The following is a 21,006-nucleotide window of genomic DNA, read 5'->3' as shown; positions in this document are numbered from 1 at the left end:
TGATTTATGCAATATAAGGAATCATTGATTTTGATGGTCACATTTGGGGTTCTTGGTTTCAATGGATTTTGTAATCTGTAAGCCTTGGCTTCTTCATACAGTGAGAGGTACTGAAGCTCGCTGTTTCGAATACAGTGGTACCTTGAGTTACAGACGCTTCAGGTTACATACGCTTCAGGTTACAGACTCCACTAACCCAGAAATAGTACCTCAGGTTAAGAACTTTGATTCAGGATGAGAACAGAAATTGTGTGCCAGCGGCATGGCGGCAGCAGGAGGCCCTATTAGCTAAAGTGGTGCTTCAGGTTAAGAACAGTTTCAGGTTAAGAACAGACCTCCAGAATGAATTAAGTACTTAACCCGAGGTACCACTGTACTGCCAAACTCAGTCCTGGGGTATGGTTGCCACCCTTCCCTATAATAATGTGATCGTCCTTTTTCTGAAGAAAAGTGCACCATGTCCTGTTTGGACTTTAAATAGGACGCTTTTTTTCACATATTCACGTATATATGCTTTTCTCCTCCCTTGCATGTGATAAATTATTGGACACATTTTCTATCACTGCAAGCTGTTACAAATTCCCATTGTGTGGCTCTGTTCTCCCGTGAATAAAGCTGCCTGTGGAAATGGCCAATGCAAATTACATCGTCTTTAAATTCGATATGAGCCCAGCAAAATTAGTAAAAGTAATGTTGGTCACAATAACCATTTGAGCCCAAAATAAACACATGCACATCCAAATATTGTCAGGAACCATAATAAATGCTACAGCATTCTTTTTATATATAAAATTGGAATCCATCAAGATATTTCTTCCTTTTGGGGGCAAAACAACTCTTTCCATTACTCAAACCTCTGACAATTTCCCCATTAGTCAGTAAAGACACTTCAAGAATACGCGAACACGCTGGTAATATGAAATAATGGCAGTGCTAGAAAAATATCAATTTCCATTTGTAATCTATGTAAATTATTAAAGTAAGGCTGATAGCAACAATACAAACTAAAGAAAAATGATTCTGCAGTATTGCATTGGGCTGTGTCCCCCACCCCCCCAGGCCTTCCCAGTCACATTTGTTTAGGTTACAGACAAAAAGCAAGTTTTCATGTGCCCTGTGGAAAGGGGAATCGCAGAGGCTGTATTCCTAGTGCCTCATGCATCATCCATGGCTCTGACGGCTACATTCTGATTTCAGACTCCTTATTGTCAGTGATGGAGAGTGATGATTTATGAAGCAGAAAAGCCAAGACTTGATTTTTCTGCTAGCCGATTAGGCTTTGGCTAAGAAAAATTGTGTTTTGGGTTGTAGATGCGGCAAATTTGATATGGAAGACACCGATAGAGAATAAATACACAATGCAGTCATTTTGTTTTTGCAGTTTCTATCTTGAGCATGTCTACTTTTCTAAGAGATGGTGAGAGGTTTGGGGAAGGTTAGGGAGAAAATGAGGTGAGCAAGGCAAAAATTCTAACCTTGTGTTTCTGTTCAGTGTCTTATCAAAGTCTGTACTGTGCGATCCTTTCTATACTGCACTGAAGACATTTAAAGATGTGACAGATCTGATTCCAAAGCATGTATTACAAACCTCTGGAAACCATCTCTCTTCAAAACGCAGAAGTGACTGCAAGTTTAGATCCACTGGCATGTCTAAGTTCTCTACATGTGGAGATCTAGTGCATCAGGGAGAAGGGCTCTAGCCTAGTCTTGTCTGTGATGTACTAGTTTTCTATATGTGTGGGGATGCATTCGAGCATGTGATTCCCCCATCAGCATTCTCAAATGATACAGTCAGTTAAAGCTTCAACAGCTGGCTCTGCCATGTTTGATATAACAGAATGAGTCCTGGGAGGCCTGCATGGACAGGTTTAAGCCTAGGGTTCGGAGTGAAATGGCTTCGACTCAATTCAGGTTTCAAAGTGGTCTTGCCTGAGCCACACTGATCAGGCCCATGTGCAGATTGGAATGCAAGTCTACCTTGGGATCCACAGTCCAAGATTCCACAAAGATGTGGTTTGATGGCACTGCCTTTCTTTTCCTCTCTAGTTTTTAATGAAGACAGGCCCAGCTGCCTGGAGGAATGGCTAATTTGAAGGCATTGTTTCGTAGTGACCAAGCTGCTGTTTGCCTTACTGGTTCTGTTGGCATTAGCAATGAGAAGAAAGATCTACCAGAAATTGTCACTCCCTAATTCTGCCAAATCTGACTTTCCATTTAGAAACATTTGCATTGCCCAGAGTAAAGATTGTGAGGCTGTGCCCCAACCCATGCTTACCTGGGAATAAACCCCACTGAATTCAATAGGAATGACTTCTGAGCAGATATGGTTAGGATTTGCAAAGTGCTTTGCTTTCCTTAAGCAACCTTGGCCTTTGTAAAACCTGGCATTATCTGAGCTGCTACTTTTACAAATGAATTAATAGTAGGTTTTAATTTTGCTAAATATGACTAATAATATCTTACTCCAATTCTGAGCTTTAAAATGTTCATGCATACATAAAGGGAGGAGCAACAATATTGTGAACCGGGTGGCTAAAATTTGCCATTTTAAACTTTTTCACATTTGCAATCACTGCAAACCTATATTTTGCAGAAATTAATACATGGCTATGTCTGAATTTTATGCTCATCCTTTTTTGTGCACCCAGGGAGGAGTGAATGGCTTAACAGGAGAACTGGAATTTGCAGAAAATGGTGGGAATCCTAATGTCCTTTTTGAAATCTTGGGTACCAACTATGGAGAAGAACTTAGCAGAGGCATCCGCAAGGTGAGAATAGATTTCCTAATTCTTACTTGTCTGTGTGGTTTCTTTTTGTGATGAAAAAGTTTAATATTCCTTAAAGAAGAATGCGTAACCTACTATTAATTCAATTTAGCACTAAGGAGATCATTCTGTCAACACTTCTGCTTTCAAGAAAGAATGATTCCCACCCTGTACAGTTCTGGAGGGTTCTCTTAACCCATTCAAGCAGATTTGTTGAGGGCACCGGGGCGGGGGGAGGAAAAGAAGGGGAGAAGACCCACTGCATTAGTGGGACTCGTTGCACTGACTTCTGCTAGTGCAAAAACTTAGTTGAATCCGGCCCCTTAGTTGAATCAAGTGTACAAGTGATATTGTACAGATGGAGATATAGATATATATTACTTTCTGATTTTCAAATAACATTTTGGAGTTATTTGACTAAAGCTGGGGTGGGGGGAACCTGTGACTCTTTAGATGCAATTCTTGTCATCCCTGACCATTGGCTTTGCTGGCTGGGACAGATGGGTTGTAATCCCAGAATATCTTGGGGGGGGGGCTACAAAAGGGTCTGATTTGATGTTTGGCACTTAGCTTCACTGAAAGCAAAATGTTGTGGTGAATTCAAAGGTGCCCACTTAAGCAAAACATCCAAGGGATTTCAAGGGGATCAAAAGGGGTGTCAGTAAGTTTTCCAAAATGTCTCAGGGCATCACCACACATTCCTAGGTCAGCTTCACCCATGTATGAAGGTTGCTGTTCTATAACAGCATTTTCAGTCTAGTCGGTTCTGCATTGAAATACATGCATCTTGGTGGTTTGTTAGTGATGAGATGCTTATATTTTTATAAGTTGACAATCACAAAAAATCCTCTCAAAATTATGTACAGTGGTACTTCGGGTTACAGACACTTCAGGTTACAGACTCCGCTAACCCAGAAATAGTACCTCGGGTTAAGAACTTTGCTTCAGGATGAGAATAGAAATCGTGTGGCGGCAGCGGGAGGCCCCATTAGCTAAAGTCGTATTTCAGGTTAAGAACAGTTTCAGGTTAAGAACAGACCTGCAGAACGAATTAAGTTCTTTTTTTTTTTAATAGATTTTTACTAAAATTTTAAAGGTTACATGAGTAATAAAAAAATAACAGCAGAAAAACACCCAATTAAACCAAAAAAGAAAGCAAAACAATACATAAAAACAAGTCCCATCAAAGAAAAAAGAAAAAAAAAGAAAACAGACAAAAAAGAAAAAAAATGCATACAATAAAAAAAAAGAACAAATCAAACCTTTACATAACTTTCTTTCTTTAGCTTATTTCCTTGACCTCCTCACACCTCTCCTCTTTGTATTCTGGTTCAGTTAGATATTTCAACAAAACCTTCATCTTTGTTTTTATGCTAATAATTTATTTTAATATACTGTAATTTAACATTCTCTTTTTTCACCAATTAATCATCCATTTTTACTTTGTTTAATCTTATTTCTCCTTAAAACTAATATATTTGAACTTAATCTCTTAAGACATTTCCCCTAGGGTCATAAAAATTTCATTCCACGATTTTTCCATTTCTCATTAATTTATTTATTTTTAAAATCTCCATATATACACTTTAAATTCCCAATTTTCTTCCACCGTCTCCTCTCCCCGGTCTCGGCCCCTGCCATCAGTTCCATCAACCTCCCAGCGTCCATCAACCTGGAGATCTTGTATCCGAGGCTCTTAACTCTTCTTCACTTCCCTTTTGCCGCTCTTCTTGATAATCTTTGGTGCTAAAAAGCTCCAACCCAATGATGCTTATATTCCTTCTTGACAGGTCTGCCAGATTTCCATAGTTAAAGCTAGGGCCCATAAAGTATTCCGAATCTTGTTTCACAATTCTTCCAAGTCCAAAGGCCCCGAAAGCTCCAATCTCCTCCTGGCTCAAATTCATATTCCAAAAGTCATTTGATCCCTGCATAAGGGGATCTCTCCACCTTTCCTTTTCCAGATCAGGCCAGGCACCCATCTTCAAAAACTGGCTTCTCCTAATTACAGTCATATAAGGCCTCAAGTTGTAATCCTCCATTTGCCTCTTTAGGGTTAAGGCTCCCCCTTGTTTTGCTTTGTACTCAACAACAGCAACTTTCTCCTTCTCTAATTCATCAATTTGTTCAGGTAAGAAAGATTCCTGTGCCGGGTTCTTGTCGACTTCTATGCTGATACCCACTTTTGTTCCCAAAATATCAAACTTAGTAGCCATGACATCTATCTGTTTATGCAGCTTTCCCAACAAATAGAATGTCCTATTCAGTACAGACGCTACTTCTTCCTTTGCCGACATTCTTAAGATGTTCAAGGTCAGAACTAGTTTCTCACAATCTTTATCTTAAGGCCAATTTCGCAGCTGCACTCTTGTAACAATGTCCCAAAACTCCCTCTAGAGGAAGACAGTCTCCATTTGTATCAATCCTTTCCAGCACAATTCCAAAAGTAAATTAATAACAGTTTCCAGTTACCTTTTCTTCTGTTTAAGTGCAGAAGCAGACAATAGAAACAATGTCTTTCTTTTAAGCTAGCTGTCAAATTTGTCCTGTTTACCGTCGATGGACTTTTTGCAAGCCGTTGCCAGGTTCAGAGACGTGATGCTTCAATTTTTAATTTTTCACCTTCTCCTGCAAGTTCACTTGGTCAAAGTTAATAGTTTCAATCAGTGGAATTTTAATCCTTTACGTAAGATTTTCCAAAACCTTAGTTAACAACTACTTTGCTTCAGTCTATTTACAGAAAGGGAAGGTGGACTTCCTGTTTGAACCTTCCCCGTTCGGTGCCAAATTAAATTATTTAAAAGCTCAATTTCCCGTTCTACTAGGGGTTGTTGTTTAAAATCCAATTGTCCACAGGAAAAAAGTCAGCGCTCTCCGACAGCAGCAATGCGGCTTCGCTCCGTGAAATAAGCGGTCGATTCAAAGCACCGCGCCTCTCACCCCACGTCACTCCGGATTCCCGATACCGGGTCTCCCCGTGAGTAGGGGGCGCAGAAGGTGCGAGCCGAATCCCAGGTTCACAGACTTCTTCCGCCTGTGATTTCTAAGGGTCTCCGCCTTCGCCGTGGCGGTCAGACCCTGTTTTTCACAGAGCCGGTTCCTCCCGATCGGAGGAGCTCCGCCATTGCCGGAGGCGCTAACCCGGAAGCTCCAGAACGAATTAAGTTCTTAACCCAAGGTACAACTGTATTCTAGTATGACAGCCTCCCATTTTCTTATGAATAAATGATAGCATTTCTAGAAATGACTCTAATAGAATGGACATTAGAGGAATGATTTAACAGGAGCCTGAAATTTAGGCTTACCCCTGCCCAAAGACACACATTTCTTCAATCCTGAAAGGAACAACTTAGCTTTACATTTTTTTCCAAGTTTTTCTATTATACTACAAAGGACAAACAGAATGTACCTTAAGGTTAGTTAAGATGGTATGAAAGATTATAGAGGAGAAACTCCTGTTGAGATGATATTAGTGTTTTTATCTTTAGCAGCTATTTTTCCAGAGTGATCTGAGGTAGTGCAGAATGTCTAGACACACATTATCTTCCTAGGTCAAAGAAAGACTGATTACATGTTCTTTCTTGGAGCCATCCCTATCCAGCAAGCCAAAGCTAGTAATAGCCAAGCTGAAAAATGATTATTAAAAGCAGTGGGATTTCTTTGCATGATGTGCAACAGTATCGTTTCTCATTCAAGTGTGGTCACACTACATGTTTTATTTTTGGAATACATAGAAATGGGAATGTGGCCAGGGGTGATGGCAAAGTCAATAGAACTCTGCTGTACATCATTAATCTATTTTCATGCCATGGCAGGGGAAAAATAGAAAAAAAAGAGGGGGAAAGTGCTGAAAGAAAAATATCCCCGCAGCCTTGAAATACTACTTCTTGTTGTTTCTCTGTAGGTCCAACTGCTGACTTTTAAAATTAATTTTGGTCACATCACATTTTGTGGCATCTTTTTGTTTTTAGCCCTTTTAAAAGGAAAACAAAATGTAGATAAAGCTCTGGCTCAGAGGTCTCTGTGCACTGCCTTCTCTTAACAAACAAATCCGGAAAAGTCAAGTTGCTATAGCTGTTTGTTGTATTTTAAATGTCACCAATTGAAAATAAGAGAACTCTTTGGCATGTTATCTAAAAGCAGTGAAAGAAGTGGCATAAGTGATTCATGCTTTCTTTTCCTTACATTTTGGGTTTATTTGCATGCCATAGTTCAGTGGTAAAATAACTGCTTTGCAGGTAGGGCTGGGAGAAACCCTCGTGAAATTTCGGAAAGCTGCTGTCAGTCGGTGTAGTCATCAGTGGGCCAGTGGTGTAATCTTCCTGTCTTCCAGCATTCCAGTTTGGGACCTGTGCACTTTCCTAATGTAAGGGCACAGAAGCATGGGAAGAGGAAGTATGAATCCCTGCATACTTCATACATGAAGTTTCTGCAGAACTTCCAAAGCAGCCCTTGCAAATTGGGGTGTTTGTGTTATCTTTCAAGAGTGTGGGTAAGGCTAATAGCATTTGTTCCCTTTATGAGTTTATGTTCTCTGATATGATAAATTAGGGCCTTCCTAGAAATTGGTGTGGAAATAATAAATTATAGCTGAAGACCAATTTAAAGCAAAGTTGGTGTTACCTTCTTTGCTCTTTTATGTATTAATATAATTGTTTGAGTTTCAACAAACTCACGATTTCCTATTATATATGCAGTCATTTAGAAACAATGCAAAAGTTATGAGACTTCTCACCTTTAATGAAACCACGTCAATACACAATTATCATTTGGAATTACTATTACTATTACTATTATTATTTTATTTATACCCTGCCCATATAGCTGGGTTTCCCCAGCCACTCTGGGTGGCTCCCAACAGAGGACTAAAAACAGAATAAAACTTCAAACATTAAAACTTTCCTAAATGATTTCTTTAGCATCATTAGATATTAATGGTCGCAGATAAACTTCTATGTCTTCCAAGATATCAGATATAATATATCCAATGTTGTAAATTAGTTAACATTCATATCATAGCTGGAATCTCACCACTGCTGTAACCTCTCCATCATCTGCCTCTACCAATTATTTCAGTCTTATGTGGGAGTTGAAGAGGTCAAATAACACTGCAACAGATTCTTGAAGAGAGCAAGTTCTTCCATTAGAGGAAGGATGTTGTTTTTTCCTTTAGAGGAAAGGATGAAAGACCCCACGCACAAATAGAAAGCTGGGAGTTTCTGAAATGCTCATAACAATATCCTTTCCCCATAATACCACATTTTTCAACATTCCTTTGGATGTAATTGTCATCACATGTTTATTACTGTCACTTTATACTCCTAGTTTATTAATTTATTTAATTTATTAATGAAACAGAATTAAGTGAGTCATGAGCAAGCACCAGTAAATTGACCTCCACATGCCTGAAAAAAATGTGCCTTATGTTTCAAAGCACAAATTCATCTTGGACAACATTGTTTAGTAGTCAATGCTTTGAGGTTCTTAATCACAATTGTCAGTTTTCATATTTTAGAAGCAGTGTATACTCCATTGCTTAAAGTCTGATATATAGTGTCATGGGGATAAGGAAAGATTTTTGGACATAATAATAAAATACACCAGTACACAAATTCATATAGCTGTACACTAAACCCAGACAGACATTTTACAAGAAATATAGGTATATATAAATTAAGAGTGTGTGTTTTTATATGTTAGAAACCACGCTCTTATGATTTTCTACCAATACTTCTGAGCATATATCTATCACTTTTATTTAAATTTTTTATATATTTATTTACATTTTTTTGAAATCTGTTCTACAGACTTGTTCATCCACCAGTGGATTAGATCACTATCATTTCTACTTTATATAATGCAGAGTCTGTGCTGAAAAATAGTATCTTTCCCTAGGCAGAGTCCTTACCTAAGATGCGGTCGGTCACAGTGGTGTTTGTGCCATGTTTGGGGGACATCTCAGTTTAATACCACATTATGGATCTTACAGAACTGGTGTGTATCATTTTCTGCAGCTGTCATTACAAAAGTAAGCAAAATGACCAGTATCATATCCCATACTCTCTGACATTCTTTCCCCCAACATATCAATGATGCAGAGTGGCATATATTTCCATGTTTCATTCTCTTCCTTTGACAGGCAGAATCATTTACTCTCATCTCATTGTGCATTTCCTGTACCCACATTCCACATGAGTGGCTGAAGATGGAATCAGGCCATCTAGTGCCACACATGATATATAGTTCTCCCGAAGGATAAGCATCAAAAAAGCATTAGTTTAGGGGTAGAGTACAGAACCATTCCATTTGTCTTATTGTTTTTATTATCAAATATCAACCATTTTTCTTGAGAGCCAATTCCCACATCCACTTGGGGAGGCGTATGGTGAAATGGCCATGTATTGGTTTCCTGGGGGATTTTGATGTGGAAAACAAAATCGTGAAGCTTCTCAAACACATGCTGAGATTGCAAACCAGTGCCAAATGAAGGCATGATCATGTTCACATCCTATTGTTCCCAAGGCACTCAGTGTGTCATGCAGGAGCTGTGAAACACATCACCCTCTACTATCATTCTAACCAGGCTTCCCACAGGTAGCAGATGGTTCCTACACAATAGGCTGCCTATGGCAGGTACTTGGAATGCAAGGAGCTCATCATTGCCAGTTCATGGCTCAGCCTTTGCCAAATGGCTTTTGCGTGTTTCAGCATGAGCTGCAGAGGGATTCTGACTCGCCTTTTCGATATATAATGGTGAGAGTTTATGCAGTAACAAATGCTTGAATGGAGAATGCCATAGTGTTTTGACATCTGTTTGGTTGGCATTTGACATTTGGTTGGTATGTATTTTTTGACATTTACTTTTTGGAGTGGCGTGCTCTCACCCACCCAGTTCTGTACTACTGAAATACAAACTATTATGCCTCTACATAACAAGACTAACAAGACCCACAAACAAAGGAACAACGGCAACAAAGCGGGTGACCCTCAGGAGTAACCCTTTTGTATGCTAGCGGCGCTGCAGAAAATAAAACAAGAGGAAAGGGAGATAAAATAAATGTACCGGGAGAGGAGGGGGGAAACCATTCATGTTTCTTTCAGCATTCCTACTCTCATAAACTAGACGCTGCATGGATGTGTCCAAGCTGTAGTCTCCCATTACAGTGTGTGTGTGTGTGTGTGTGTGTGTGTGTGTGTGTGTGTGTGTGTAATTTGCTAGGAAAACGCTAATCACTATCAGTGCTAAACTGGGGGAGGGTTTTGCCCTAACTTCAATATCCTCAAATACAGCATTTTACCTTTTCAAGGGGGTTGGGGTGGCATCCATATGGGAAAATTAAAAGAATGCATCACTAAGGCAGGGACTAATCTTGCTCCTTGCCCTTGGTGACATGAAGAGTCAAGCCTGATTCAATGTGAATAGCCCTACCCTTTCATTTGCCTAGCCCCACCCTAGGTTCTGCTCTGTGGTCATGTCAGGGTCTCACAGAAAGTAGAGAACTAGCTTCTTAAACTGTTGTGCATCAGTACGTAAAACACATCATATCTTAAGCACTCTTTGGAATAGAGTGCTTAATTGCTTATCATATGAATTATTGCAATAATGGGGTGAATGGGCTTGGAAGTCACAAAGTTCCGTGGGGATTTTAATCTAGATTTCCCACATGAGATGTAGGGAAAGAACGTAACTAAAGGGTGTGAAATTTGGCTACTATCATGCTTCAAGGGGGGGGGGGGAACGTCTCCGTAAGACACAGTTCAGTGCTCTATGTAAGAACTACTGAGTACTTGACAAGTTAATAACAAAATATATCTTTTTGCTCAAGTCTTTGGGTGATAAAAACTATGGTTGTGTGTCTCTTCCCCCCTTCCCCCATTGTCATTGCTTCTCAGTAACAGGGTTTTTTAATTTATGAATTTTAATTGTGTTTTAAAGTGAACAGCAATAACTGAATACCAAAATAAGGCAATAAAAATCCAAAATCCAACGTGTCTCAAACTCTACTATAGTATAAAATCAGCAGCAGAAGATAAAATGAATACAGCAAAGTTCACCACACCACCAAAGATTCACAGACATTGAAACTCCAAAACATACCAATAAATGTCCATGGTCAAGCAACAGAGGTAATCTTAAGGTTCATAGCAATTTCTGGGAATACTGCAAGAATGTCCTTGTAACTACTTAAGGACATACACTTCACGGTTTGAGAACCATGGACCTATTATTGCCACTCTTGCTTGACCTTGCTTGCCAATCCTTAAAAGACATGTTCTGTCATTGTTCTTTGTGTAAAGACTTTTGGATCAGGGATTACGTTGTTGAATGAACTAAAGTGGCTCTGAGATTATCACGCTCCTTCCTGATTGAGGGCACTTCATTAAGCCCTGTTAAAGTGCTTTAGTGCTGTAATTGATTGGTAGTCAATTCTCCTACTGTACAAATGGAAGTGAGTTATATAAAAAAAGCTTTTAGGAACAAGCAGTAAACACTCATGAAGAAAGGGGAAAGTGGTACTGTTGACTCTTTCAACAGAATCAAAGCATTGGTGATTAAACAAGGGGAATATTGTCACTATTTTTGGAGACATATGGCGCTCAGCAGGTGCCACATTGGCTGGTCTTTGATCACAGTAACCTCATTGCTGAACTTGGATACAACAGATTTTATTAACATGTCTTCATATATGTCTTCTATCAGCAAAAGAGCTTTACTTTTGTGAATACAGAAATGCATACTTTTATATGACATCCATACATATGAAATTATGAGTCTGTCTTGTATAACAAAACAAAATATTAATTCTAATGCTTTCAGGTTGTTGTTGTTGTTGTTGTTGTTGTTGTTGTTATTATTATAACAATTTGTTTGCCACACTTCATCTGTAGATCTCAGAGTGCTTCACAACATAACAATACAAGATAAAAAAACACAGAATGCATAATATAACAAAAACAAGAACAAACCAGTAAGTCCCCCATACCCCCACTATCTCTCAGAAACGCATTTAAAAGGGTACAGGGTGATAATCAGCCAAAGGCCTGGCTGAAGAGGAATGTTTTCGCCTGGCATAGACTCAGCTGGATTGTACATTACCTTGCCCTGATTTGGCCCAATCATATGGACGTGATTGATTGGCACCTACTTTCCTGACCCACCCAGTGTGCCAGTCCCACCTCTGATAGCTCAGAATGGGGTCTTAATGTTCAGTTATGGTCTCTATGTATTTGATCCACCCACCCACCCATGTTATTTGAACATTTCAGCACAGTGTGGTGACCCATCATAGATATGCAGAGATAATAATCCAGGGCATATGCTCTCTCAGTCTCCTCCATGCAAGTGAGTTGGATTGTGGGAATATATCATTTAATATAGGGCCATGGTTTTTGTGTGACACCTACTGAACTGACTGATGGAGTGTACCATTTGACTGTTGTCATATTTGCATTTGTTCCAGAGGGAAATGTGGCACAGAACTGGAAATGTTTATTATTGGAGACAGAACAGATACCATCTGCAAATAATAGGAGGATTGCTAAATTTACAATAATCGAGAGCCTGAGAGTTGGTAGTGGAATGTATATTGACTCATTTATGTGGGCACTGATGTTAGCTGGATTTTCATGGCATCTCTTCTTCAGATAAAGAGTGAATGAAGAACACACTTACCCATCTTCCCAGTGGAAAGTAAGACACTCAACTGTCATTGTCAGAGCATGTGTGACAATTTGGTGAGTGATATTGGAATGAAGTCAAATTAAGTGTAAGGAGCCAGCATTTCATTTCTATCACAATACTTTAAGTCAGTTGATTTTAATCTGACTGGAAAACCGAGTTTTGGGAATAGAATGACAGTACAGTAAGAGACGTGGGGGACATTTCACATGAACTGGGAGTCAAATATGCACTAATACTTTGCTGTCTGTGGTTGGTGATATGTAGACTTCATTTGTGCAGCAGTACTCTAGCGTGCAACACACAGACTTAATCATGTCACCAGATATATCAGATAAATTAATATTTAAGACTTCTCTCAAGGAGCAGTAGCTGTCCTGGCTGATGCTGGATGAAGTACCTGGACTCAAATTTCATTTTCTGCTACGAACTGCAATGTTCAAATTAGTGCAATACATAAGCAAGGTAAAGGTCACTGGTGCAGAAAGCTAAGATGTTGATCCAATGATTGGCAGGCCCTTGGGCTCCCATTATAAAGGTGTGGGGTGGGTATGATTTCAGTGGGGTAAGTGGGATGCATCACTGGCTGAGCAAGTAAGTGGGAACTACTCATGGTGGGCTGGGCATGAGTGGCATGTTCACATCAGCACTGGTGTATCTGTGTCCTGGGTGATGGAAGAGTTGACAGCATCGGCTTGGAATCAGGCTGGGTAATGGCTGTCTCCTTGATGGGCGGAGGCTTGTTGGCAAAAGCTGGCAGAGGCAAAGGATCCAGTGGAGGCAAAGGATCCAGTGGAGGTGATTAGTGGAGCCACTCCCTCTGGTAACAGGACTCTTATGAAGCGTTCGGCAACAGTTCTGTGTCTCAGTGACTCATATCTGCTCATATGAGCACACAAACAGCACAGTAAACAAAAGCTTGGCTGCGGAAGTATAGTGGTACCTCAGGTTACAGATGCTTCAGGTTACAGGTGCTTCAGGTTACAGGCTCGACTAACCCAGAAATAGTACCTCGGGTTAAGAACTTTGCTTCAGGAGGAGACCAGAAATCGTGCGGCAGCAGCAGCAGGCCCCATTAGCTAAAGTGGTACCTCAGATTAAGAACAGTTTCAGGTTATGAATGGACCTCCAGAATGAATTAAGTTCTTAACCCGAGGTACCACTGTATGTAGCATCACTTTTTTATTGCTTTACATCAAATCAAAGCAAATCATAATAAAGAAAATAACAACAGTGCGAGGAGCAGCTCACACAAACATCCTGTCTGTCCGGGAGACAGAACAAAAAGTTGCAAAACAAAAGAAAAATAAAATTTTATTTATACCCTGCCCTCCCTGGCCAGAGGTGGGCTCAGGGTGACTAACACCAGTAAAATTACAGTAATAATATAATAGAGGGTGGGGGAACCAATTTAAAATACAGGTTAAAATGCAATTTAAAATGCAGCACTTAGGATGGAAGTTCAGTGTCTAAGCTTCCATTCTCACACTTCCAGAAGTATGGAATGTAAACAGTGTGGATCACAAGATCCAACAGCAACGGAGAATGAAAAATACTAACAGTGATGCCAGAGCTTGGAGTTGAAACCATGGGTGAGATAGGCATGGGGCAGTGGGGTGACATCCCTCTGGTTCCCTCCATGGGATCAGACTCCTCACCCTCAACATCTCTCTTTAATGTTTCTCAGGGCTTTGGCATAGCTTACTGTGACCCACCAGAAGTGTCAGCTGCCACCTTCTGAGTTCCTTAAACCCCTTGTCCTGATCCAACCAGACCCTCCAGAACTCGTGGCTATACATCCAACACCCCCAGAAATGCCAGGACCTTGGTAGGCCATTTTGATTTTCCCATAGTATCCCTGTGTTTCCCCAGGGAATTATGGGAAATTAAAATGGCTGTCTCCTACTGCATCCATTAGGTAAGTCACAAGCATAGGGCACCTTCGTCAAACAAGCCTATGCCCCTGCTTTGTTGCAGAAGTTCTGGCTGCTGTTTTCTTTCTGAAGAATGGCAAACCAAAGGAGACAGGAATCCAAAATGGTTGACATGACACCATTTACTGGATAGGGTGGCAGTTAAGCCCTCCATCTGTTCAAGTGTTCACCTTTCTAAGGTAGATCAACATGTAGGATGGGAATGTATGGATGCAGCATGCTCTAAATTTGCACCATCGGGGTCCTATATCTTGAAGGGAGCCTATAAGTGTATGGCAGGCTTCCTGTGCAGACTTGCAACTTGTGGATAGCAATGTGGACAGTGATGCTGGAGGTGAAGTTAGCACACTCATCCACACATTTCCCCCTCTCTTGTATGTTGATTTAATCCAGAAGGCGCATGGCTCAGTATGGCTTAAGCTTTTGAATTATAGAGAATGCTTTTTCATGCAAGACTAGTAGCTAAATCTAGTCCATCCTGAACCACAGTTCATGACAAATTAAATGTTTTCATTCCTTTTCTGGCTGAGGCATTTGGGAGTTGCAGTCCAAAATAAAAAAAAGCAAATTTAAAAGCTAAAAGGAACCATTGGGGCAATAGATTTTCTCCAGGTATCATTATATTAAATACATTAACCTGTATGCTGACTGAACTATGTCTTTTAGAAGGGCTCCAGCCTTGAACTGAAGGCTGCCAAGTGATGGAAAATCTCCTCATCCTCTTAGCAATATTTTCCCCAGGCTTGCTTGATTAATCCACTTTCAAGAACCACCCCAGTAAATCTTACTTCTTCATCTGTGCTCTTTCATCTGCTAACTCCGCTTTTGATAATATTGATATATATAATCTCTATGGCCCCTTTTCAAATTCTTTTTTGCATGTTTTCCACCTTTGTCCTCCACCATAATCCATTCCTTCTGCTCCCTTGTATTTTCATACTTCCACATATATATCACTGATAGTTAACTCTGCATCCTTTCTTGCTGTCATTGCCTTCTCTTTCTTTGAGATGCTCAAGATGAAAGGCATCTCTGCCACTCCCCAGCTTCTGTGATTTCACTAGGCAAATGCTTATACATTTCTCTGTTTTATAAAAGCTGAATTAGGGGGTCAGCAAGTGACAGCCCTTAAGTGAAATGCCCCACCAAATGCCAATCTAGCAGGCCATTTGGAGAAGTTGTCGTTTTGTCTGCGGTTCAGTACCCCCACATCCTGGCCAAAGTGCCCATCCAGGAAATTTAGTTGGCCAGGATTATAGACATTTGCTTTGGAGGGAAGAAAACTGAAGGCTGAACTAGATGTGATCTTGCACGTGGCATGAACCTCATCATCCAGCCTTTACATGCACTCTTTTTGGTGATAACAACACAGGATAATTTCATGTCCTGAGCCCCATCCTAAGAAAGTTGGAATATCAAAGCAGAAATTTAAAGGTGAATTCAGGCATGGATTCAGGATTCAGAAACATGTAGAAATGACTGCTTGCAAGCTTACTGAGGAGCACCTGGGAAGATAAGGAGCTTATACTGAGTTAGATCATTGGTCCATCTAATTCAATATTTCCTACACTGACTGGCAACAGCAATCCAGGATTTCAGGAAGGAGTTTACCCCAGCCCTACCTGGAGATACAGAGCATTGAACCAGGGAAAGCAGATGTTCTTATCTCAGAGCTACAACCCTTCCCAATACTACACCTCTGCAGAAAGACAGCCAATTGTAGCTTTCAGCCCTACGCTCTGAACTACTGTAACCTCCTGTCTGGATTTCAAAGTGGTGACGGCTGCATGTAATATGAGGCCTAACTTGTGGTGATAGGACCTCTCCATACAATTAAAATTACTTACATTCTTCCTAATCAAGCTCCCTTTAGAATTCCTTCATTCTGTGTATGATTAGTGACCCACAGGTCACAATGAGTACCTAGCGTGTTGGCTGCAGTGTGTAGCTGTATCACGCAAATGTTCCCTGTGCGTCTCTTGAGGCTACAAAGGGGTTAGTTACGTCATGAATTCTACTCAAACTGATCCAGAGCAGATTCCAACATATAGTTAGCAGAGTTAAAACTTAAACACGTTGCAGGGTTCCCAAAAGATAAACCAGAGGCAATTAATATTTCATCCAGCAAAGCTTTGCTGCTACTAAAGGCAAATAAGCGTAATGGTCACAAATCCAATACATTCAGGACTGGCACTGTCCATAAGAAATCCAGTTGCAGCAGACTTAACTTAAACTTGCAATAACTTACAATAAGACTAAAACCTCAACTCTAAGCAGACTATGTACAGAACACCACACCAGAAGGAAAAGAGATAGAAAGCGAAACTCAGGCTTCTTCTGGCCTTTTATTATAGTCAGCATGACATTGGCAGAAAGAAATAACAGAACCAATTTAAGCCAGCTGTACTCAGCTTCTTTGAAAGACTGACCCAAACATCATGAACCTTCTGCTTGTTTCTAGGTGGAATAGAAACTTACGTGTCAGCTAAAAACTTCCAGTTGGCACCAGTTTGTTTCACACAGAGAAGCTTCCAGAACACTCTTGAATTAATTAGAAAAGGAAAGCATATACTTTCTGTACCAAGAAATGCAAACTGACAAGTTAAACCTCTGATTTGCTAGTTACAGATAGGTAGCCGTGTTGGTCTGCCATAGTCAAAACAAAACAAATTCCTTCCAGTAGCACCTTAAAGACCAACTAAGTCAGTTCTTGGTATGAGCTTTCGTGTGCATGCACACTTCTTCAGATACACTGAAACAGAAGTTTCCAGAAGGGTCTGGAAACTTCTGTTTCAGTGTATCTGAAGAAGTGTGCATGCACACGAAAGCTCATACCAAGAACTGACTTAGTTGGTCTTTAAGGTGCTACTGGAAGGAATTTGTTTTGTTTTGACTCTGATTTGCTAGTAAAACTGAATTACTGTGTCACAAAATGATGCATGTCTAAAAAGTGTGTCACCAAATGAGAAGTTTGGAAAGCTCTGACCTAAAGAGACTAATGTCAGAGCCTGTGTCTGGGTTGTACCACTTTAGGCACCAGGTGAGGGTTCATGTGGTTTAATAACCCTTCACAAAACCATTCCTTCCACACAGAAAACTAGCATGTCAGGTGAAGTGTCCTAGGCTAGCCTTCTCCCTGATAACAACAACAACAACAACAATTTATTTATACCCCAAGTACTCTGGATGGCTTCCAGCATATATAAAAACATAATAAAATACCAGGCATTAAAAACTTCCCAATACAGGGCTGCCTTCAGATGTCTGAACATAATGTCTACAAACATAAAACTTCCCCCCTTTTTAAGGGAGCACACCATCCTATGTGCCCCCCCCCAACTGCATGAAGTGGTACAGCCCAGTGAGAGGAAGAACTAGGGTTGATTTGTGCCCATTAACTCATCTGCAACACATTTATAGTTCACTTGGTTAGAGCATGGTGCTAATAACACCAAGATTAATCCCCATATGGGACAGCTGCATATTTCTACAATGCAGGGGGTTGGACTAGATGATCCTCGGGGTCCCTTCCAACTCTAGCATTCTGTGGTCCTGTGGAATAACACATTTATCCAATGTTAATTGCCTGAGGCCATTTCGGATAAGTGATGATCTACATGACCTTACAGAATGACTTCCTTATGTATATTGTCAGCTGGTTCCTGGTACCTTACTCTGCAGCACAGAGGTACCATGCAGTTGGGAAAAAAAACAATAATTTATAAATTGAATTATATACCCATCCCCTCTCTTTCTCACTCACAGGATTTTTGTTGGCGAATGACCCCAAGAAAAAGAGTTTCTCATCCCCCCCCCACCTGCAAGTCCCAAGGATACTCAGGCTCCCCAGTTTCTAATATTTATATTTTAACAATGTGCAACATTTAGCGAAGGGGGTGGTTCCCACAAAATAAAATACCTTAACTGTCAAAGGCCACAGGGAAGAGGTGTGTTTTCAGCACAGTGCAGAAGCTGTGCAGTGAAGACGCGAAGTGCATCTCTGTGGGGAGGGAGGTCCACAATTTAGGATCTGCCACAGAGAAAATCATCCCCCAAGCCACTATTCCCTTCACTTCTGTGGGTGACGCAGAAGAAGAAGAAGAAGAAGAAGAAGAAGAAGAAGAAGAAGAAGAAGAAGAAGAATTTATTATTTATACCCCGCCCATCTGGCTGGGCCTCCCCAGCCACTCTGGGCAGCTTCCATAGAAAGCAAAAATACAGTAAAATATCACACGTTAAAAACTTCCCTGAACAGGGCTGCCTTAAGATGTCTTCTGAATGTCAGGTAGTTGTTTATCGCTTTGACATCTGCTGGAAGGGCGTTCCACAGGGCGGGCGCCACTACCGAGAAGGCCCTCTGCCTGGTTCCCTGTAGCTTTGCCTCTCGCAATGAGGGGACCGCCAGAAGGCCCTCGGCACTGGACCTCAGCGTCCAGGCAGAATGATGGGGGTGGAGACTACCAGGATAGCACTGCCTGCAGATCTTATCATCTGAGTTTTCTGGAATCTTGCATAGATAGACCTCTGTTAGTTAGACTAACCCCCCTCCCCAAGATTATGCATGGAGACAGGGTGAAAAAATGCTTATGCAGCCTCAAAAAACAAAGAACAAAACACAGCACATTTCAATACTTGCATTTATTCAAATCACATTCCTAAGGTATGTTAAAAGCAAAGCCATGGAAAAAACACTTTATGGTGCCATTGATCTTACAGGGCTGAACAGTAGCCTTAAATCTCTGTTGTGTATAGGTACTCCTATTGGGCCATAAATATTTTATATACATACATTTCTCACTGCTTGAATGCAAGTTGGAAAACCACACCACACAAACATATGCCCCGGAACAAAATTAGAAATATAATGGAAACATAATGCAGGAGTAAGAGCCTTTTGCTGACACTGTATCAGAGGATTTGTGTTTACTTTATTGATGTTTTCATTTTGCCTGATGTAAATTCCTTGGAAGAAATGATTTGCCCCAGTAAGTAGCATATTGGAAAGCAAACAGCCTCTAATGACTAATGGGCTGAATGACAGTCTAGACACTGGGAGCAGGAGAATTTCAAAATAACCTGTGCGGGTTCAAAAACAACAACACCTAGTTGCAAAATCTAAGCTCAGGAGATATACAACGTGCTGCCTTCTCTCCCTCCACTTTTTATTGTACTACAGTGATACCTCGGGTTACATACGCTTCAGGTTACAGACTCCGCTAACTCAGAAATAGTGCTTCAGGTTAAGAACTTTGCTTCAGGATGAGAACAGAAATTGTGTTCCAGTGGCGCGGCAGCAGCAGGAGGCCCCATTAGCTAAAGTGGTGCTTCAGGTTAAGAACAGTTTCAGGTTAAGTACGGACCTCCGGAACGAATTAAGTACTTAACCCGAGGTACCACTGTAATTGCATTTTTGTTAATATAGGAAGCTGCCTTATACTGAATCAGACCCCTGGTCCTTCTACTCTGACTTGCAGCAGATTTCCAGGGTTTCAGGCAGGGACTATTCTATAAATATTCAATAAGCACAATCAAAAATAAGAAAACCTCTAGGCCTTTTTTTATTCCTCTCCCTTTACGCTCGAATTCAGGGTCACCCACTTAAACTGATTGACTATAAATTCATGACTGAAAGTCCTTCTTCACACCATGCATACTTAATTTGTGGAACTCACTGCCACAAGTAGTGATGATGGTTGTTGGTTTAGATAGCTTCAAACAAATTTGTGGTTTAACATAGGAAGCAGTCTTATCCTGAGTCAACCCATTGGTTCATCTAGCTCAGTACTGTCTACACTGACTGGTAGCTGTTCTCTAGAGTTTCAGATGGGAGTCCTGTCCAGCCCCACCTAGGGATGTTAGAAATTGAACTTGGGATCTTTTGCAGGCAAAGGATGTGTTCTTCCAAAATAGGTCCTCCATTAGCTATAAGCGGGTGGCGTTGAGGTCTAAACCACAGAGCATCTTGGGCTTGCTGATCAGAAGGTAGGCAGTTCAAATCCCCGAGACGGGGTGAGCGCCCGTTGCTCGGTCCCTGCTCCTGCCCACCTAGCAGTTCAAAAGCACGTCAAAATGCAAGTAGATACAGTAAATAGGTACCTCTCTGGCGGGAAGATAAACGGCGTTTCCGTGCACTGTTCTGGTTCGTCAGAAGCGGCTTAGTCATGCTGGCCACATGACCCAGAAACTGTACGCCAGCTCCCTTGGCCAGTAAAGTGAGATGAGCGCCGCTTACCTTTATGATGTCTAAATGCAACTTCTAAGTTCAGAGGCAGTAGTAAGCCATTCAACACTAGTTGCTAGAAGCAACAATCAATAGGGAAAGGCTGTTGCTTTTATGATCCTCTTGCAGGTGAGAAATGATATCATGAACTGGATGGATCTTTGGTGTGTTCTACTGCAGCTCTTCTGAAGCTTTTAGCTTCAAAATGATTAAGGAATGGGATAAATTACTTGTGATTTCAATACTGGTGTTATATAACAATGGTTAGGCTACATATTTGGGAAGGGTGGTATCTTAGTACTAGAGCATATACTTTGCATGCAGAAAGCTCCAATTCAATCCTTGGCATCTGCAGTTTATTGTGGGCAACGTGCTTGAACTTTGCAGAGCTACAGCAAGTCAACACTA

The 21,006-nt window shown here is 40.8% G+C and overlaps 1 protein-coding gene and 1 long non-coding RNA gene across 8 annotated transcripts in view; one reads left to right on the top strand and one right to left on the bottom strand.

Annotated features, from left to right (window-relative positions):
- LOC309350485 overlaps nt 1-21,006 on the bottom strand; it is a 737,064-nt gene that overhangs the window by 439,981 nt on the left and 276,077 nt on the right. The window lies entirely within an intron of this gene.
- GRID2 (glutamate ionotropic receptor delta type subunit 2) overlaps nt 1-21,006 on the top strand; it is an 833,811-nt gene that overhangs the window by 566,117 nt on the left and 246,688 nt on the right. For all 7 annotated transcript variants that reach the window (XR_014160291.1, XR_014160292.1, XR_014160293.1 and 4 more), the window contains exon 8: nt 2,649-2,768. Coding sequence is in view for 4 of the 7 variants with exons in the window: in XM_081876717.1 (XP_081732843.1) it covers nt 2,649-2,768 (120 nt within the window). In the remaining 3 variants the exon portion in view is untranslated. The remainder of the gene's footprint in view (nt 1-2,648; nt 2,769-21,006) is intronic.

The sequence above is a fragment of the Podarcis erhardii genome (genome assembly GCF_964252035.2).
Source record: "Podarcis erhardii genome assembly, chromosome: 9".
Taxonomy (NCBI): domain Eukaryota; kingdom Metazoa; phylum Chordata; class Lepidosauria; order Squamata; family Lacertidae; genus Podarcis; species Podarcis erhardii.
This window is presented reverse-complemented; position numbering and strand designations above follow the sequence as displayed.